Here is a 21,962-nt window from a genome sequence, read left to right on the forward strand (position 1 = left end):
ACAATGACTACTACTACTACTACCACTACTACTATGAATATTTATATACCACTTTCCAACAAAAGTCCCCAAAGTGGTTTACATAGAGAAAAATAAATAAATAAAATGGCTCCCTGTCCCCAAAGGGCTCACAATCTTAAAAAGGAACATAAGATATACACCAGCAACAGCCGCTGGAGGGAAGCTATGATGGGGATGGATAGGACAATGTGCTCCAAGTTTGTTTGTTTTTTATTCAAGTGTGTTGAAAAAGATTGGAAAACACTAAATTAAACCATTAGGGAAATAGGAACATAGGAAGCTGCCTTATATCAAGTCAGACCATTGGTCCATCTTCCCGAGGTAGCCCCAATATCTTACAGTGCTCACACATCTCCCATTCATATACAACCACGACAGACCCTGCTTAGCAAAGGAGACAAGTTATACTCGCTACCACAAGACCAGCTCTCCTCCCTTAGTCCATCTTAGTCCTTATTCCTTATTCTTAGTGCTTATTCCTAATTCTTAGTCCTCCCTTAGTCTATCTTACTCATTATTATCAGTCCATCTTCGTCCTTAGTCCTTCCTTAGTCCATCCATTAGTCCATCTAGCTAGACCTTCAGTTTATTTACTGCCCCCTGCCCCACCTGTATGGGCCGCTCCTGGTTTGGGGGTATTCAAAAGGGATCTAGAACAAACTCTGCTTACGGATAAGAATTCTGAGATTTATTTATTTATTTAATCAATCTTGAGGAAAACCTAGAAAAATAATTCAGCGATAGTTATGCAGTATGGGGAAAGTCCTTTCCTAACTGTTAAGCCCCCGAAAGACAATGAGGCTGTTCTCATGACCAGCCGAACCCAGCCTGGGGCAGCCCAGCCAGGGTTAGGCTGGTTGTGAGAAGCAGATCCCTCTGCTCCCCGCCTGCCTAACCCTCTTAAGAAACCCAGCTGTTAGCCAAGGCTAAGGGTGCGCTTGCACTCTTACCCTAGCTACTGTATCAGCAAAGGCGCTCTTGCCCCTGGACTTCAGGGCCGAAGTCCAGGGCCTCCACAGCCCCTGGGAGCCTCCAGATCCTCTTTAGTCTGTCCTGGGTGGTATGTTCAACCAGCAGAGCATGATGATGCTTAATTTGCAGGGGAGGCCTTTCGGATATCGTTATCGTTATTGGATATGAGTTCAGCCCAAGGTCACACAGAGACAGGCATGTTGCATTGTGTCGCACATTGCATTGTGGGATATCCAGAGGCCAGAACAAGTTCCCAGCCCTGGATTCCTCTGCCCTGCTCTGTGTCACATGGAGCTGCCCGGAGCAGGGCTGCCTGATTGGGCATTCAGGAGGCACACTGAAGACAGACAGTTTGGTCATCTGGGGGGAAGGTAGGTTAAGTGTAGCCTTTCCTCCATGCCCTCTCTGCCCACCCCTAGTGATTGTGAGAATCAACTCGTTACATGTTAACATGACATATTAAAACTTCCAAACATCGTAGTTACAAATGTAGTTCAACACATGTTGAACCATTTATAAGATGTGGATAATATTCCCATTCAAACAAACCAAGTCAAACTGGAATAACATACTGGAACTCCATCTTGAGATCAAAGGAATATCTGATTACATCAAACTATGCACAGACTTACATCTTTTGCTGATAATTAGCTCAGGAATCAATTCTTTGGATTTTAAATTGGTTGGTTTCTTAGGGCTGATTGCTGATACACTTTTCTTAGCTGGAGATAATTTTTTTTTTTATTTATTTAACATATTTTTATACCACCCAAAACTTACACCTCTGGGTGGTTTACAACAATATCCATATAAGAAAAAAACATGATCACATCAGCTTCCTAACTCATGTACCTGGAAGATATTAAACATGTCGCACTTTGACTTCACACATGTAGTAGACAGCGTTTCTTAAATGAAGATTATCTCACTGTGTGGGAAAAAGTTATGTGTGAACTGACCTTTAGAAACCAAGAGCTGGGGAGTAGTGAAAGATTTAAAAGATAACAATCAAACATGAAGTTTGCCCTTGCAATCTGCAAAACCTCTTTGAAGTACTGACAGAGACTGTCTAAAGTTCTGTCCACATTTGTAGCTTAAGGGCATCTCTCTACTGGTGACTGAGATGAGTTTGCTGATATAGTGCGAGTCAAAAGGGATAAAATGCTTCAGTTTTCTTCTTCCATCTCGAGGCGTGGGGTGGGGGACACTCCTAACAAAAGAAGGCTCAAAACAATACATTGCTGCATTTCGCTACTAGATTGCTATAGTGAATTATACCTAAAGCATCCACTAAGGGGCGTGTGATGCTGGACCAGCCTCTCTGGTTTCTATGACAACAGAGGGGAGTCGAGTCTTCCAAGCTGAGCGCTCACTGAAGCAGGTGCTGGGTTACATAGCTGTTCTGAATCTGCTGGATTCTATGGAGCAGCAAGCCGGTCTGTTTCCCATTTTGCAACACCTTGATTCCCTCCAGTTCAGTAAACTGCAACAGTCAAGCTCTCATATATGAAGATGGTTCACCACTCGGGCTCTATTCAGTCATTTAGACAGCAGAAAGGTCAGTAGGAGTCTTTTGTCTCGTCAAGCAATGAGTGTTAAATCATTAGGTCTGCATGCCCTTGCAGTATTCTCAAGCTCCAGTGTAGTGGCTGCTGAAAACATTTGGAGCACTGTGCAATGCAGACGCTTATTAAACTCATGCTCTTTTACTTTAGACCTTGAAATGGCTCTTTGGAAAAATAAAATCCTTCATTACATAAATAGTTTGGCTGGGCAAAATTAAATAGTTTTGCTGGGTAGGGCAAAAGGATTTGAGTTACAGACTGGAAATCATTCAGCAATCTGTTTGTCACAAGAAATTAATTCTTATACCATTACAAAGCTCATTGCTGTGCACAACTAAAAAGAGAGACGTTGCAGTCATTCATTGTTGCAGAATTTTGGTTACCATGTGTTTCTGTAACATGGAATGGAATTTGCCGTAGCAATTATGAAAATTGCTAGTAGCAAGTAGAATGTTTTCCTGCCTTACAAGCATGCTTATACAGTATCTGTATTTGACCAATTAGCTAATCAGCCAAACTTTATTCATGATTGTACTCATGTTCTGTTGGTTAAAAACTAAAGAGCTGCTGCTTTTCCCTTTTGGAAAACTGATATGATTCGTGGTGTTAAGGGGAAAGGCTACTATATAGATGAGCTTGCCTTAAGGGAGGGGGTTGGTCTGGATGATCTTGTGATAGATCCCATCCCTGAGATTCTGCTAACGCTTGTATTTGTGGCTATGGCTTAAAAAAGAAAAAAGCAGTGCCTCTCTATATCATACCACTTTTAACTCTCTAAACAAACTCTCAGCCATTTGTGAGAACATGCTGTTAAATTCAATTGTAGAGCATGTGCCTGGACTTTCTGGAAACTAGCCATTCCCCTGGAAGCCATTACTTTGTGTAGAACGTCCATATGACAAAAAGATCAGGGCTCTTGTTCTCTATGTAGCTGTGTAGAAGAGGGTATTTTGACAAGTTGTCATTAGGAGCAAGAATGATACCTGAAGAAATTCCCTAGTCTGCATAACTGTTCAAGGCACAAAAGACCTGCCCTAGTTTTGTATAACTTGCCTAGCTAAATCCTCATCAAGGCCTCTAGAAATGATTGTTGTCAGCCGTTGGTTGAGATTTTTTTATTTACTACGTTTATATCCTGTTCTTCAAGGAGCCCGGAGTGCATGATTATGTTTATCCTCACAACAACCCTGTTAGAGTTAGGTAGGTTATGGTGAGAGAGAAGTGATGGACCCAGCATCACCCAGTAGGTTTCCTGGCTGAACGGGGGATTTGAACTCTGTCTCTGTCTCCCATTCCTGGTCCAACAGTCTAACTGCTACACCATGCTGGCTCTCACATGCTATCTCATGCAGTTATAGTTCTGAGTTTATGGAAGTCTCCAGTAGCCATTATTTTGTGCAGGGTGCCCAAATGCCATTGAGATCATGGCTTTCCCCATGCTAGTTTGGATCCCAGGTGATTTCTTAATTTAATGATATGACCCACTTATTGCAAAGTTTTGGTTACACAATAAAGTACACTTCATGAGAACACTGAATGAACGTACCACCAGAAACCCAATTCTATCTTTCAGTCCTGTAGCATATAATAAAAGGATCTTTTACCAGTAGCTGCATATGGGGAAGAATTTGACTATTAATCACTGAGTGCTTCATAGTAAGCTTTGTAGAAAGAACAATTATTTTTTATGATCCTCCATGAGAGGATAACCTACAGTGTTCTTGATTCTATATCTTCCTGAATGAGCTCCCCATAGTTTGGGCAGTACAGCATGGATTCAGGAGATTGTTTCTCTCTCTTTTGAAGGCTCTGGTGCCTTTTAAAATCACAACATAGGGTGTGTTCTCACAATGACAATGATCCTGGTTAAAACGTTAATCAGGACCCATAAGCCCTGTGGAGTTAATTGTGAGAATGCAGAAAGAATTTCAGGACAATCCTGGTCAAACTGTACCAGTTAAGCATAGACAGTGAAGCATTTAATCAGCGTAGAGAACTAGGAATGAATCCTTGTTATCTGTCCTGGTTAAATGCTGCTTTTAACTGGAACAGTTTGACCAGGATTGCCCTGAAATTCTGATTAACTTTTTAACAAGGGTCCTTGTGATTGTGAGAACACAGCCATAGCAACATCTCCATGAAACTTCACTTGTCTGAAGAAGCTCAACACACCAGACACTAAGGATTGCATGCGTTCACTTTCTTCCCATGCCTTGTCTAAATGGTTGTGCCATGGGCTCCCCCCACCCCCCCTCAAATAAACTCATTCCACAGGAATGACACCATCGTGAGAGATGAAGTCACTTTTCTGAAGCAATCCTGCTTTGTGTCAGTTGCCCAAATATTTTATTAGGAATAACTAGGGGAAAAATTCATAAGGGTAATTAACTGGGATGAAAATTCTTGCAGATGTTCACAGCCTTCAATTTCAGCAAGTAACCCACATTTATTTCCTTTGCATTCTGTGTATTTCTCTCAACTCTTCAGGCCACAATCACAAATATAATGCCAAGCTGCATGCAAAGCAATATGGCCTAAATTCTATTTTATGCAAAATCTGTGATAATCCCCCTGGACTGGCCAACTGCCCTTCACAGATGTGTTCTATGTGCTTCAAATCCATTAAGCTTCATGGCTGGCATGGAGCTGGAAAGCAAACCTTGTTACTGGCTTTAACAGGCATTATTTCTTTAGAAATTCTCAATCCCACTAAACTTTCCCAAGAACACAGTTCTTTTTTATATTTATTACTATTATATTTATTGTTTATTACATGTATATACTGCCCCATCCAAATGGATCTGGGCAGCACATTAACAAATATTTAGAGACTCTCAATCCTTCTAAACTTTTTCAAACTTGTAAAAAAGTTCAACTATCCTTGACCTGAATCAAGGATTATAGATGCAGCAATGTCAGGGACTGGTAGTCCTGCTCTCATATCACCATCCATACATTCATTCTACACATGGAGGGGGAACGAGTGAGGAAAAGGCCTTATATGGATACAGGGAACTCAATATCAAGTGGTTACAAACACACTGCAGTAAGCTATCACTCCATAGACAGTTTGGTGTATCTATCTCCAGTATTTTCTATTTCACATAAGACAAATCAATCTTCATTGATATCCTAGTGTTATTTTCATAACCTATAAGCATCAGTGGTCCATGTGTAATAATACCAATCTTCCATTAAGAACAATTTGTTTGAAGATGCTGTGCTGTATATGCTCCAAGTGCACTTTTTAAATAGAATAACCTCTTACTGTTAGGAATTAAAATTACATGGAACATAAGAAGCAAGGCTCTCTCTCTCTCTCTCTCTCTCTCTCTCTTTAAACAGGCAATATCTGACTTATTATACTGCAATATACACTCATCTGTCTCATTGTTGGTGGCGACTTGAGTTGCCCCTGGACTCTGGAATGCGCTTCCTAATGAAATCAGAGTTTCCCCTTCTCTGAATGTTTTTAAGCAGGACCTGAAAACATACTTGTTTAGTCAGGCCTTTCGTTTATAGCTTTAAAACTTCAGGTTTTAGCATTTTTATCTGTATTTTAAAATTGTTTAAATTGGGTTTTTTAGATTGTGAGCCCTTTGGGGACAGGGAGCCCTCTTATTTATTTATTATTTAACTATGTAAACCGCTTTGGAAACTTTTGTTAAAAAGCGGTATATAAATATTGGTTGTTGTTGGTGGTGGTGTGTCAATGTTTTAATTTTTTTTTTAAGATTGTACACCACCCAGGATCTTTTTTGTATGGGACGGTATAGAAATGTAAGAAAGAAAGAAAGTTCCACAGGGCTAGGGCAACTTAAAGCAAACACTGCAGCTGATTTGATTGTAGGACAGCTTTCAAAATGTTGAATGCAAACCAGATATTGAAAGTCTGGATCCTTGTGAGTGGCCTGCCAAATTGCTAGCTTAACAGCAAAATCCTATGCATGTTGTCTGGGACTTATTTCCAGGTAAGTGTGACTTATTTCCAGGTAAGGATTGCAGCTTAAGGGCCACAGTACAGATGAATTGATATGTCACAAAGCTACAAAGCTTAAACATTCAGGGATCATCAGTTTAACAGATGATTATGTCTGCGCTCCCTGTCAATCAAAACCTTTTACAATCTACACAAGTTAGCCATAACTGTCCTACCTGCCCTTTACTTCTTGGGTTTTATATATCTTATCAATTTAGATATTTTAAAAACTCTAAACTTCAGCTGTGTAATAATGATATGTTTCATTTTCTTTTAGACACAGTCCAATATAATTTATAAAAGCACTCAGTCACTTGGGCCCTGTGTACTTTATAGGCCACTTTCCCCACTATATTCTGTCACAATTTCTTAGACCTGCCCACAAACAATGCAGCAAATGTGGATGATGAGCACAAGATGGAAATAAATATATTCTGGAAAGTGGCTTTTACAAAAGTGACATCCCCACCTCTAATGGCTTGCCAATTTCAGAGCCTTGTCATTTCCCATTGACATCTCTGCCAATGATTTCTTTGGATTGCCACTGTTGACATATGTCCCTGAGGGTCATGCTGCCCTTTGAGACATATTTCGGGCATCACAGGACACTTCCAAGGGAGCAGAGATTGACAAAAAATCCCACACATGTGTGTTTAGTGTGGCAGAGTTCAGGAAGCTATCTGCAGCAGGAACACTTCTTCCCAGCATTCAGGGGTGGGTGCACAGTTAGGCAGGATGCCAGCCAATGTTTTCACAATAACCAATTGTTGTATGATTTTGAATCATATTGCTTCTGACACTTGTTAATACCATTATGCTCTGAAAAAGTGTCTGTTAAGTTTGTGAAGAAAAAATGTGGCTGATAAAATAAGTAAATGTTTGGAATGCATCCAGAAGTTTGTTTGGGGTTTGCCCCCCCACCCATGACATTTTAGTCTACAAGTATGTTTCAGACAACCTTCTTGGTGTCCGTTGATGCCAATGACAAACTCATGCTTTGCATCCAAATGGATGTTTTTCTGCTTTCTGTGAGTCTCATGGGTGTCTCTGTGAGGTCAGAATTCCTGTTGCACAAGTAAATGAAGCCTTCTGAAAGCCAATAGGTGTAACCTTTAAACATTTACAACCCTCTCATTTTTTTAGAAATGTGAATTTAAATTGCTCAGGGAACAGAAAGCAATTTCTGTAAATCACCACCACCTGACAGGAAAAATAAAAGGAAGTAGGGAAAAGGCAGCTGTACAACTGAGAAGAGATCTATGCACAAAATGAAATAATCTCTAATCATTGTGTTCTTGGGTGTAATTCTAAGCTTTATTTAAAGGCAGGATCACTAATCAAAGATGTATGTTAACTGACTCCTAGTGCTCTCTATTAAGATCTTGTTTTATAGTCCTTGCTTTGTTTTGTTCATAAGAGTTTGTTAAAATGCTTTATTTACTGTATACAGACACATGAAAATGTGATCTTCAAAGAGAAATTGCCATACAGTTGCTTCCAAGGTGCAACCTCCTAGGTATAGAGGTTTTCCAATTTCTTGAGAGCTAAACAGGTGGCGTCTGGGTGCCCCCAATTAAAAACAGTAACATTTTTCTGTCATCTGCCTGCTCAAGGCAAGAATGAAACATTCATAGGGAAAGCATTTGTGACACCCACATAAGCTGTGTGTGAAGCTCTGTGCCAGAACTGTTTAAGCATTTTTTTAAATCAGAAGTTCAATTCTGCATCAAACTTAGCAACAAGTCATATAAATCTTCAGCTCACTATAACATAAACATTTTTTTAAAACCCAGCAGCTAGGGAATACTTTCCTTTTTAGCAAGAGTCTGTGGAAAGCATTAATTGGGCAATACAATAACAATGAAGATAGGGAGCAACATTTTGGAAATGGGCAGGAGCAACAGGTTTTTCAGATCCACTGCTCCAGCAGCAGGGAAAGCTATATCTGAGGGGTGCTGTGGAAGCTGAGGCTGAGAGATGAAACAGAGGAGGGGTGGAGAAAGTGAGGAAGGAGGGAATGCCCCGTGCTGTGGCCTCACCAAAATATTTCAGAGATTCATAGGAACCTTTCTAATAATAGTGAGTGCAGGTAAGGTGTAGAGTAGCAGGTAGATTATTGGACTTACATTGTCAAGACCTAGGTTCAAATTTTTGCTCAGCCATTAAACTTACTGTGTATCCCTGTTTTGAAGCATTGAACATTTGTTCCATTTGGTGCCTGTATTGGCCTTGCTGTATGTATGTGCCTGGATTCCAGACTTCTACTTTTGCCTCTGCAATACAGCCCTGACCCATGCAGGCCACCACTGACAGCACTGGCAGACAACAGTTTGCCCCTGGGCTGGATTTCTGTTGTTTTGCCTAAATTGGCATTCAATACCATGACCCAAATGGCAACCAGCAGCAGTGGAAGCTGATACGAAGATGGGGTGGTGTAAAGGCCTGGTTAGAAATGGAATGCCTGTATCAGTTGGAGCCTGGACCTACATATGTAACCCTGTATGTGTCCCGGGGAGTGGTGGTGAGTGCTTGCGTATCTGAAGAGGGAAGGGTATGTGTGTGTGTGTGTGTGTGTGTGTGTGTGTGTGTTTCATCATTGTGGTGACTTGGCAACCCTTAATAGGAAATGTCGCTTCTAAAGGGCACTAAGATATTAATTGCAGTTTTTATGCACTGTGCCAGGAACGATATTTACACAGATAATGCATCTCTTGATTTTTGTTAGATTTTCATGCCATTTTATCTTCTCCCAGATAAATTGCTACAGAAAAGAAACTAGAAAGCTATTCATACATCTCTACTGTATTTATCCGAATCCAAGACTAGTTTTTTTCCAAGTTCTTTGATGTTAGAAATTAGGACGTCATCTTAAATTCAGAGCCCTTCTCCTTTTGGGGAAATATAGTATAACCTGTATTTAACCTTGTTTTTTTTAAGGGACTCATTTTAAATTCATTTAGAATGTATTCAGTGGTGGATTAGTGGAGAAGCAGAGTAGGCATTTGCCTATGGCGGCAAAATTTGTGGAGCAGCAAATTTTGCTCCTCCTCAATTTTTACTGCCCCTCCCTGTGGGCAGCAGCAGCTGCAGCAAGTGGGGAGTGAGTGAGAAGAAAGTCTCCCCTTTTACCTTATATTTAAAAGGCAAACCTTTTTTTGTTTTAAGGTAAAAGGGCGGCAAAAGCCTTTTTGCCTATGGGTGGCAAAAAGCTTAATCCTCCCCTGCTTGTGTTTGGGTTAATATGGTGAATGTATCACATCATTTCTTCACCTCATCCCTGTGCATATAGCTGACAGGGAACCCCAAATGGGCAACTTAGACCCTTCCACTCCCTTTCCACCCTCTGTCTGTCATCAGATGGATAATGCTGGACTGACTGCAACCTTCTGGCCATTTTCTTTAGTGGGGGACTCATCCTGTCCCTATGCATCACTTGTGACCCAACTATATTTGTCATGCAGACAATTAATATATGTCTCCTGCAACCATATGCGACTGCTGCCCAATGGCTTCCTTTTAGCTTGATAAACTGCCTCAAGAGGGGCCAATTGAGATCAAAGAAGGAGTAGGAAAAAGAGAGATTTCCCTGATTACCATTCCCATGCTCACAAAATCACCCCTCCCCAAAAGGTTTTCCCCTTCAAAGTGATTTCAGATGTAGGTTACACACTGGAAATGGCATAACAGCAGGAAAGCTGTTATGACTGTTCCCTCCCATTTCTCCTGTACTCTGTATGCAATTTTTCAAGCTGAAAAAAGATTACGGTTACACACATGTGTATGTAATGTGTGCACGGTGGCCCAGAGTGATCTAGCAGCCTTGCTCCTGGAACCAGCACCTGATGATATGGCCAAGTGCATTTCTCTCTAGGAGGCATGGCCAAGTGTCATATTGAAGGTAACAGCCAGCTGCTTTGCTATGCAAAAGCTCAGTGTGGGAAGAAGGTAGGGTTGCCTGCCAACTTATTTTTAAACTATCTAATCAGGATGCAGGGCCTGAACTGGATAATGTGAGGAGTGAGGCAGCAGTGGACTTGGGAGATTTGGTAACTACGCTCATGGATGGAGCCTGGCAAATTTAATAGGCCAGGAAATGGAACCAGACTTTTCAAGGATATCATCATCGTCATCATCATTGTCATCGTCATCATCACCTGGACTTTTACCTAAAAATACCTAGAATTGGGGAAAGGTTCAAACGTGCCCTCTGGTGATCCTCTCCCATGCATACAGCTAGATGCTGGGGAGGAAAAATCAATGCCGGTATTTAAACATATATCAATAGTACTCATTAATAGGTTTAATAAATTATGTAAAATAGCAATTGATAGTGTGTACTTGCTATTGAACATTAAACTGTTATACTGTAGGCCCTCTGCATTTTAATTCTGACTGACAAGTCATCTCATTAATTGTTTGCAATTTCCGTGGTATCGTTTGTAAAAAAAACCCCAAAAAATCAAACAAGATACTTTAAGCCTCTCTTTGTAGTCAGTGTCCACTTGTCCTGTAAATTGCTTTCAGCCTTTCCCAAAATGTAATTAAATTTATTAATGCCTTTTTGCTGGACTGAGTGGGAATTGTTTTGCGCACACATACACACCCCGCTCTGCTTGAATTTTGCACACACACCTCTGCCCACACAGCAAGTATTTTGGAAAGACTGAAAAAATAGTGTAACCGTGATATTCAGCCATGATATTGCTTTCCAGGGCAAGAGCTAAATTGTACAGGGCCGTGACTGTGACTTTTTAGAGCTACTAACAGAGCAGTTAAATGTGTACATAAAACAATGCTTATTAGGCAAAGGGTGGATGAAAGTTAACTACACTGATTTCACAAGGGCAAAGCCAGATTTCACTAGGCTTGACCAACAGAATATCAAGTGGTAAATATTTGTTAGCTTGATCTCTGTGTCTCAACAAACTAAGATAGTGAGGCTTATGCTAATACTGGCTGAGCGCATTGACTATTACCTGCAAAAAGGAAAATAGGTTAAATTGCTTTTGTGAATCAACCTTCTGCAAATGCAAGCCTCTGAAATTGGCAAGGCTACTATAATGCATAGTGTAATGACACACTATCAGTACATCATCAGCATTTAACTCTTCTAACAATTGATTGGTTTTTGAACTCATGAAGTCCCCATGTGCAGACTACCACCTCATTTCACACAGGAAGATGTTACTCTATCTAAATCCATGTATACCTACTTACCTTATGGACAGACATTCATTTATTTTGAGAAATGAGTATGCATTCCATCAGCATCCTGTTTTTAACACAGCTCCACCCCAAGGCCTCCCCTGTTCTCGGAGGGAGCAAATTTTCTTCTACTCTGCCTGATCTGCCCCAGCACCTCATGCCAATTGCCTCCACCCTCAAATTTCCCCTAAGCCTATGCCAATTTCCCATATACCAGTCTTCTGCTCCTAATGTCCAATTGCTGCCCTCTCCCACCATCCATATCTGCAAATAGGAGCTTTTTCCCAGAGGCCCCTGCAATGTCTCAGGAGATCCTGGGAATGATCTCCAATCTGCAGGTTGGAAAGAAGAGAAGAAACTGCAGTAGAGCCATTTGTCTGGTTGGGTGAGTCACTTAGTTACTGTCTTTAACAGGTGTCCTTTCCCTTTCCATCTAGATATGGACTTCCTCCAGAGTCCCCTGCAGGGATGCAAACTTCTGAAGAAAGCTTATTCATGGATAGTGAGGGAACTAGTTGGCTTAGCGGGGTGACAGCAGAGGTGCACCTAGGTAATTTTGGAGTCTGGACATAAGGCCTTTGGAGCCCCCCACCAAAAAAAATTAAGCATTGTCCTCTTACACACACACACACACACACACACACACACACACACACACCCCATAACATATGCAGTATTTTCAACAATTGGGTTCTTGAGGGCACAAACAGCAACTGCACTCACAAGAATGTAAGAATATAAAACAGGTATATGTATGTAAATATGCATTCGCAGAAACATTTCAACATGCAGCAGCATGGAGACCACACACCAAGACAGACTAAAGAGGATCTGGGGGGGCCCAGGGGGGGTGGAGGCCCTGGATTTCCACCCAGAAGTCCAGGGGTAGGAGCACTAGGGATGTGCATGAATCAATTTTTTGTTTAGATTTGTACTCGAATTGAATCAACCCCCCGCATTTGTTTTGGGTCCAAATCTGCCCCCCCCCCATATCAGCCCAGATTCGATTTGTACCTGAATTTTCCAATTCCTAATCTGAATCAATTTGGGGCAAAAAGGTGTCTCGGGAGCAAAATAGTGGGGTGGGTGGTAGTGCCCAATGGATGGAAGCTAGCACCCAAATTTCAAACACTGAATCCACTCTCATTTCCTACCAGATAATCTAGTCTCAGGACACCTCAGAAATAACAAAACCCAGTGCCCCATGGGCTTGTGGGTTTGGGGGTGGTTGGCAACCTATGCGCTCTACACCACCACTTGCTCTGGGCCACCATGGTGCCCCTCAAGTTGAGTTACGGGGCTGCTGATATGCCCATTATTCCCTATGGGGGGAAAGCTTAATGACGCATAAACTTCAAAAAGCATTTAAAAATCACCCCTATGCCTAATTCCTTCGAAATCTGGGTGGTAGCTTCCTTGCACCCATTGGGAACTGCCACCCACCACAACTGACTCTGGGCCACCCTGGTGCCCCCCATGTAGAGCTATAAGGCTGCTTAAATCCCCATTATTCCCTATGGGAAAAAGCTTAAAGACGTGCCAACTTCAAAAATTCTTTAAATATCACCCCTTTGCTCAATTTCTTTGAAATGTGGGTGGTAGCTTCCGCCCATTGGGCATTACCACCCAACCCACTTTGGCCACAAAATGGAGGTGTGAATCTTCAAATCTTTCATGTCCGAATCAGGGGTGATTTGTTTTGTACCCAAATCTGAGCAACTGAGGACAGGGGTGATTTGTTTTGTCTACAAATCACCCAAATCAGCCAGATTTGGGTACAAATGTTTTTGTACCTGAATTGTTTCGCACATTCCCAAAGAGCACCTCTGTGTTACACTGGCAGTGGCAGCAGCCTAGAGCAGGGGTTCTCAAATTTGGGTCCCCAGATGTTGCTGGACTTCAACTCCCATCATCCCCAGCCCCAATGGCCTTTCTATGTGGATTATGGGAGTTAAAGTCCAACAACACCTGGGGACTAAAGGTTGAGAACCCCCAGCCCAGAGTGCTTCTCAGTGGTCTCTCCACCAGCCACGACCTTTTTCAAAAACACAAATGTTCTGTTCCATGAAGCCCATTTTGTATTAGCTTTTCTGCCCTCCACATTGGCAGAAGAGCCCAGGGCATGTTCTAGAGTGTACACACAAAGTCCAGGACTGTTGAGTCTCACTGTCATCGCCTGTGACTTTAAGATGTGACCTAGAACATACCCAACCTTCCCCTGTGACTGCATTTTGCTTGGTAGTGATTGCCAAGCTGTTTTCCAGGGAAGCTTGTAGAACAGTGCCAAGCTGAGCACTTATAAGCCCCACTGGCCTCTTTCCTCATTCAGCAACCCCTTAAAAACTTTCAAGGAACCTCGTGGTTGTCTGAAACTCCATTTGAAAAACTACCGGCTGTGTTGCACTGTAACTGCATCAAATACCCTCTTTGCAAGGCATCTCAGATCTCTTAATGCACAGGCAGCTATGCCAGTACAAACACTTCTGGAAGGCCAAAGAGTGGGGGTGGGAGCCTTTCAGCAATGAAACAGATAAACAGAGATAGTATTTTCTCAGTTTGAGAATATATGTGGAAGCGATTCCAAAATTATTAGTTTAATGCTTAGCTTACCATAAAATAATGTTTTAATTTATTCCTTTTAAGTGTTAAATTAATGATTTCTGTGAATTATTAATTTTTAATTCCCCGTAATTGTTTTTCAATTGCTTGGTGTAACAGGCTGTGAAGCTCAGGGAAAAAGCTGTCTAATGCCTAAAATGGACTAAATTGCCTCAGAAAGACATAAATGCTGCAAAAGTTGTATCAGTGGTTTTCCATAAACAGTAAACTGAATTTTTAAAATCTCCATAATTTATCAAGGGAAATATTATAAAGGTTTTTAACGTACAGATTTTGAATTTAAAGCTATACTATTATAATAAAAGAAACCTATATACACAAACTATTTAGATCAGTAGAGCATATAATGCCTCTATATCAAGTATCTGGAGGGCTGGTATTAAAATTATCATTAATTCATATAAAATTAATGCTTTTTCCTCAACTTAAAGGTGGATTTTTTTAAAAAAAGAGCATGGTATAAAGAGAGTGTGATTTCCTCTGTTCCATTCCTTTATTGCTCAGAGTTTCACTCCTCCTCCGTTGTGAATTAACTGGGAGAAATTCAAAAATTCTGAAATTTGACTAAGCACAGCTTGCTTGCTGTAGGCTTCAGTTACATCAGTTCATTTCCATCTCCACCCACCTCTACCACTGCTTTACATGATTGCACATTATTTTAATCTTGACTTGGTCGTACATATTGTAATGGATTTGAGGTATGGTTATGGTGTATAGGTGGCCATCTCTGTTTTAAGAAGATCACTCGCTGACAGTCTAGGAGGCCAAATTTCTGAAAGTGATAGTGATGGTCATTACTCTGGGTGGAGAACATATAAGCCCTATAAAACTGCACTTATTCTTCACTTGATGGGAGGGGCTGGTGTAAGAGCATAAGGCAGTGGCCAGCATCCAGACTAACAAAGTGCTGGCACAGCAACACTGTACAGGTGCTATGAGGGAGGGGCAATTTTAATCAGTTTCCCCTTCCTGTAGCTGACTATGGCTCCCAAAAATATGTACCTGAAGGCTGCATAGCACTCAGGGGCATAGTTTGAAATCAACAACTATCACCCTTCTCCCATATCGCCAGTGCAGTATTAGCAGCACACCAGCACTTTGTTAGTCTGGAGGTCAGCCAGTGTTTCTCAACCATGTGCTGTCAGACATACACATGTATGTTGTGAAACTCTGAAAAAATCACACTTGAAAAACAAATGAAGGTCATGTTGTGTAAAAGCAGGAACTGCAAAATGGGGAGTCGGACTGTTCATGAGGGCAGGGCCACCCCCAGCAGAGTGGAGAGCGGCGGGCTGCAGCAGAGGTCCCTGTGGGAACTGTGGGCTTATGAAAGGTGTGTAGTAGAAGAGAGAGGAATGTGTATCATTAGGGAGGAGGAGAAGGAATGAAAGAGAAAGAAGGCAGAGAAACCAGAAGAAACGAGAGTGAGACAAAATAAGAGAAATTGAAAAGATCAAAAAATAAAAAATAAAAACCCAAAAGAGCAGTGCATGCATGTCAAATGATAAAAAAAAAAGAGAGATCAGGTGTGAAGCTCTGAGGAGCTTTGTTATTTTTGTTGTGTTTGTTATTTTTGTTGTGTTCCTGCCTTCTTCTCCAGTACAGTACAGGGGAGTGCTGTGCTTCAACTTTGTAAGTGTGCCCTGAAATGAGAAACACTGGTGCAGGTGACTCATCCTCCTCCTTTCCCCTTGGCTCAACTCACTTAGGAGTGTCTAAGTGGTTGGTGAAAAGGAACAGCTGATAGGCTAGTGAACAGGCACAGACAGAGAGTCTGGAGATTTGGAGAGCCTGGAATCAAGCAGCTGCCCAGAAAGTGAAGCACTTTGGGATGCAAAGTTCACTCTCACCTGATGCTGCTTGCTGGAGTGCTCTGCTATTTCCCTCCATCTAATGCTCAATCTATATATCTGCAAATACACCAGACATTACAAAGACACCATAAGCCTTCAGTGATTTCTTCTCCAAAGGAAGCCAGAACCCAAGTGGTGTTGTACCTCCTGAAACTTCTCACCACTCAAGGATGGGTGAATAACTTTATGATTACATCAGGTTTGTTGCACAAAGGTTTATTTTTCTAACCTTATTTGATTTTTTTTAAACCAACGTAACACAAAATAATTAGAAACAAAATTGACCAACCAGCTTCTAACATCTGGATAATAACATCTGGATATGCCAGAGAGTCTCCAAGCAACACTAGTGACTTCCAGCAATGTTTTCCCTGGCATGGAGACTTTATATGTAAAGAGGCTTCTCCACGTGCTTAACAGTTTACAAGCCTCCATGCAGCATGATATGGAGGAATTTTTCAACCACCTCCTCTGGGGGTGGGTGGGCGCAGAGCTGACTCCAAGGGCTAACAGTTGCTCCCCCAAAAGATATTTCCTCCTCTCCCTTTTGCTCCCTCATCCACCAGACAACAATTTTACAGCAAAGTGTCAGATGGCACATTCTTAATATGTTATGGTCCTATAGCTTGAATGAATGACAAAGACCAGTTAAGGGACTTGTGTCTCACGGGTATTGAAGAAAGTTGTCAACGTCTCTTAATCTGAAGAAACATAAGAACATAAAAACAACATTGCTGGATCAGGCCCAAGGCCCATCTAGTCCAGCATCCTTTTTCACACAGTGGCCCACCAGTTGCCTATGGGAATCCCACAGGCAAAAGCAGAGGGCATGCCTTCTCTCCTGCTGTTGCTCCCCTGCAACTGGTATTTAGAGGCATTTTGCCTCTGAGACTGGAGGTGGTCTATAGCCCTCAGGTTAGTAGCCCCTGGTAGACCTGTCCTCCCTGAATTGATCTAAACCCCTCTTAAAGCCATCCAGGCTGTTGGCCATCATCACATCTTGTGGCAGAGAATTCCATAGGTTAATTATGTGTTGTGTAAAAAAGTACTTCCTTTTGCTTGTCCTAAATATCTTGGCAATCAGTTTTATGGGATGACCCCTGGTTCTAGTGTTATGCAAGAGTGAATAATATTTCTCTCTATCAACCTTCTCCACACCATCCATGATTTTATATACCTCTATCATGTCTCTGTTCAGTCATCTTTTTTCTAAACTTAAACTAAACTGAACTAAACTATTTGCTTCTAAACTAAACTATTTGTTTCTTTTTCTGTGCGACCATGCACTTCTTAAGATTTGGTGACCAGGACTGTACGCAGTACTCCCAACGTGGCTGCACCATAGTTTTGTATACTGGCATTATAATATTAACAGTTTTATTTTCTGGCCCCTTCCTAATAATTCTGAACATGGAATTGTCCTCACAACTGCAACACACTGAGTCGTCGCTTTAGACAAGCTGCTCACCATGATCCCAAGCTCTCTCTCCTGGCCAGTCAATGACAGCTCGGATCCCATCAGTGTATATGTGGAATTGGGGTTTTTTTTTGGCCCAATATGCATCACTTCACACTTGCTAACAGGGAACTGCATTTGCCATTTTGTTGCCCACTCCCCCAGGTTGAAAACCTGGTATAGACAGATTTGCTTCTCATCACAATGGCATATTCAGTTTCATTAATAAGGTAGATATACTAACATTTATTACTCTATAATAAGGTCAAACACATGACCAAAAACGCTGGTTGGGTTGGGGCTGGCAGGCTCCTACCTGCCTCCCCGCACACGATTGAAATTAGATTGAAGACTCTGCTGCTTGAACAGCACACGAGCTGCACTGCAGCGAACAGTAAAGCAGGGAGCAGAGCAAGGAGCCAGATGAAGAGCACGGTGCATTGAGGGATTCCCCCTCAGCCAGGTGCAGCCTGCATGCACACACACAGCCAGGTGCCTAGGTAGAAGGTACATAGGTAACAGCCCAAGCTTGGATCCCAGCACTTCACATGAGCAGCCCTATTCCGGTAAGTCTTTGCAAGCCCAGGTAGGGCTGCACATGTGAATAGCCTTAATGCATAATAAAACCCTCGCTCCCTTAATCAAATACTTTGCCACCCCTTTGCTCGCTCAGACTAACTGTTCTAGAGTCACCCCAGGGGTGGGGCAAAGTTCAGTTGGCCCTAAGGCTTATCTAGGCGAGCATCATTGTCATCTTTCATTCCATGTAATGCTTGGAACAGTCCTATGCACCATGGAGCTGAAAGACTCCACAGGTCACCTGATTGAGTCCCATCTCTGCAACCACAGTGCCATCATGAGCCAAAACATGCAGGAAGACCCTACCATGCCTTTTATTGAAACACTGCATGGAAAGGGATTCTACAATTCCACTTGGCACTCTGTGCTATTATTAAACTAGTGATCCTCCCATAATAAAGTGACCTTACGCTGCAAGTCCTCTTTAGGCTTTGTTTTTACTGCCAAGCTTCCTGTATTTGATAGGCATTTCTATTATCTGTCCTCAGGAGGGCCTGCCTGCTGTTCTGGCAACTGTTCTATCCAGACTCTTACATGGAAAGATTCAGAGAGATTGTCTCCAAGCCAAATTCTATCATCTTCTGTAAAATCACCTTAGCCAGCACTAGGGTTAAACAAGGTGAATAGTAAGGTGCTTTGGGGTTCTGTGTATGTGTACGTGCATTTATGCCCAATACCTAAAGCCTCATTACCTTTCAGTAACTGTCAACCTTGAATTAGTTTATAGTAGCCCAAGTAGCTGTATCCCTATTGGAATTGAGAAACACCTCAAAAGGATTTGAAACAGAGAGGGTAGTTTGCGACAACTCTGTTTCCTAGCTGGCTGAAATATCTCCAGTGATAAATAATACAGTATATCTTAAAGGCAGATAACTGCAGTCCTAATGAAAAATTGAAAATAATCCTTTGATATTGGCAACACAGCTGCATGGGGTGATTCCAGTTGAACATGGGATCCGTAGCTATCATTTAATCCTTCCCCCCTCTATTTATAATCCTCTCAACTACACTTATACATAAGATTGACAGCAAACCATATTATAGCACAGTAGCAGACTCAGACTAAACCATTTATGGAACCTATCCAAAAATCTGCATCAAGTAGAAGAGGTTCTGAACCTGCTGGTTGGCTTTTTAAAAACTTTGTGCAAATGGCATTCCTGGGATATGCTGAGCAATCTCTGTAGTCTTCAGTCGTGAAGTTAACAGCATGGCCTTTTAGGGCTGCCAGCCCTGATTTAGTGTTAATAACTTAAATGAAGCAATGTTATTGATTCATGATCATCTGCCTCTCCTGGACTGGACTGTTAATATAAAGAGGCTCTGCAAATCCCTGCTTGAAATAAAATCACCTGGAACTTTAATGAAAACTATGTACTGTAGGTGAGTTTTCATTTCAATAATAATAATGCAGAGCAGGAAAAAACCTTACTATACCATAGTACTAAAGCACTGTGGATTACAGAAGCATTTATAATTGCACAGATGACAGTTATGTATTATACTAATACATGTTTTAACAACTGAATGAATTAAATGATGACTGGCATTAATGAATACTGGGGGGAAAGTGCCTGGATCTTCCTGAAGAGGCAATTTCTCTTTATCATTGTACATCAAAAATAAATACTTTTGGAGCTGATCAAATGCATACATCATTTTCATTTTGTATTGTTTATTTTAATATGTATAGGTCACTTTTCTACTTATGCAAGCCTTCAAAGTAGCTTAAAGTTAAAAACAATCAGAACAATACAATACAATACAATACAATACAATACAATACAATACAATACAATACAATACAATACAGTGCAGCACAGTTATACCATAGTGCAACAACAGCAACACACATTGTAGAATAGCAAACAAACACCCCAGATAAATTATTCAGTCCATACCACATGCCTGAGAGAATAAGAAGGTTGTAACAATCCATTAGAAAACCAAAAATGTGAGAGCCACTAAGGAACTCTAACAGATGGAAGTTCTGCAGCCTTGGTGCTACTGTTAAAAAGGACTTGTCACGTGACATTGCCATTTGCACTTCCAATAACTGTGGAGCACAGAGTAAGGAGGACTCTGCTGATTATCTTAATCTATGGACTGGACAGACTGTTTGTTATTAGTAGTTTATTCAATGGTAGAGGCCATAGCTCAGAGACAGAACCCATACTTTCATGCAGAAGATTCCAGTTTCAGGCCTTGGTATCTCCTGTTGGTCTGGAAAAGACACCTGCCTGAAACACTGGAGAGCCACTACCAGTAAGTTTAGACAACCCTGATCCAGGTAGACCAAGGGTCTGACGAGGCAGCTACCTATGTTCATATTTGTGGTTGATTCTTGTTTTGGCTAACCAGGTCCTACATTTCAGTTGTGACAGTGGAAAGTAGTATGTATTTTTAAAAGCTGGAGTTGAAGCAGAAAAGCTAGTTCCCATCATTCTGTACTAGAGATCTGCATTACCAAAAGTGTAGCATGTCCAAGAAACAGCGGACTGGCTTGTTACTCCATAGCTTCCATAGAGTGCTATGGGACAAGTAAATGGGCTCCAAATGGAGACACGGTTGTTTATGTTTCTATCTTGCTTTCAGCAATAGAATCACCAGGAAGAGCAATAATTTGGCATTTCCCTACAGTGGTATTCCTAGCTCAATTCTTATGACATGATGGATACATAATGAGGGGATTCTCACCATCAGGCAAAAGTGGGCTAAGGGAGCCTAGCCCGCTTTTGCCCGATTGCTGCCACGGGAGCCACGCAGGAGTGAATGCATGTAGGGAGGAGAAGCAAGATGAGGGTAGCAAGCAGGGCTTTGGAGGTCTATTTGGGTTCAGCCTACTTTGACCCACTTCAACTCCCTTCAGCCTAAAGTGAAGTGCCATCTGGCAGATGAAGTGGGGGTCAAAGCAAAGCAAACTGGATTGAACCCTTTGGCTCCTTGCAACTTTGCTTTGGCCCATCCATACTTCTCACTTACTCACCCTTCAAACTCCTTGCAAGGCCCAGAAGGGAAAAAGAGAACATATTCTAGTCTTTCCCTTCACTCCCTGCCATGAGGGAGCAAGCAGCCACATGCCGCAGCTTTCCTTCAAAAATGGCACTTATTTACCTTTGCCCATGGAGTCCCAGGAAATGGCACAGATGCTCCTGGGATTTGAAGTCTTTTCTGAGGCTGTGGCCATCGCTCCAAAGTAGTCTCTTAAGCAAAGCAGCCCCTTGCACAGGCCTAACAGCAAACCTTGAATGTCTGCACAAGATCAATTCATGTGTAACTGTACAGGCAAAGGGCTGGGAGCCCTGGAAAAGCAAGGCTTCCAACTGCCAGCTCCCCGGCTACAGTCCTTGAAGCCACACAGCATATCAATTTACAGTAAAATGATAAATTTCAATCACAAAACAAAAATTATTATTAACAACTCATGACATCAAAGATATGGTCCAGAGACAGCAGCCATATTAAACCAGTCAGTGTCATCTGGTTAAGGAAATGAGTGTTCTGAGAAACAGGAAGCTGGACTAGATGAATCATTGGTTTGATCCAGAAGGTCTCTCTCTCTCTCTCTCTCTCTCTCTATCTATCTATCTATCTATCTATCTATCTATATATATATATATGAATTAGACTATTCCCAAAGTTTGGGGGCTGCTCTGCACTGCCACTGATCTAATAAGGAAAGAGCTTCCCTTTCTTTCCTATCAAAACACCTT

At 41.7% G+C, this 21,962-nt stretch overlaps 1 protein-coding gene across 4 annotated transcripts in view; it reads left to right on the forward strand.

Moving 5' to 3' along the window:
- The first annotated feature begins 2,346 nt into the window (after positions 1-2,346).
- Positions 2,347-21,962, forward strand: part of ANO3 (anoctamin 3) — a 291,826-nt gene continuing 272,210 nt past the window's right edge. For all 4 annotated transcript variants that reach the window (XM_053283690.1, XM_053283691.1, XM_053283692.1 and 1 more), the window contains exon 1: positions 2,347-2,551. Coding sequence is in view for 1 of the 4 variants with exons in the window: in XM_053283693.1 (XP_053139668.1) it covers positions 2,500-2,551 (52 nt within the window). In the remaining 3 variants the exon portion in view is untranslated. The remainder of the gene's footprint in view (positions 2,552-21,962) is intronic.

Source organism: Hemicordylus capensis, chromosome 1 (assembly GCF_027244095.1).
Source record: "Hemicordylus capensis ecotype Gifberg chromosome 1, rHemCap1.1.pri, whole genome shotgun sequence".
In the NCBI taxonomy this organism is placed as follows: Eukaryota; Metazoa; Chordata; class Lepidosauria; order Squamata; family Cordylidae; genus Hemicordylus; species Hemicordylus capensis.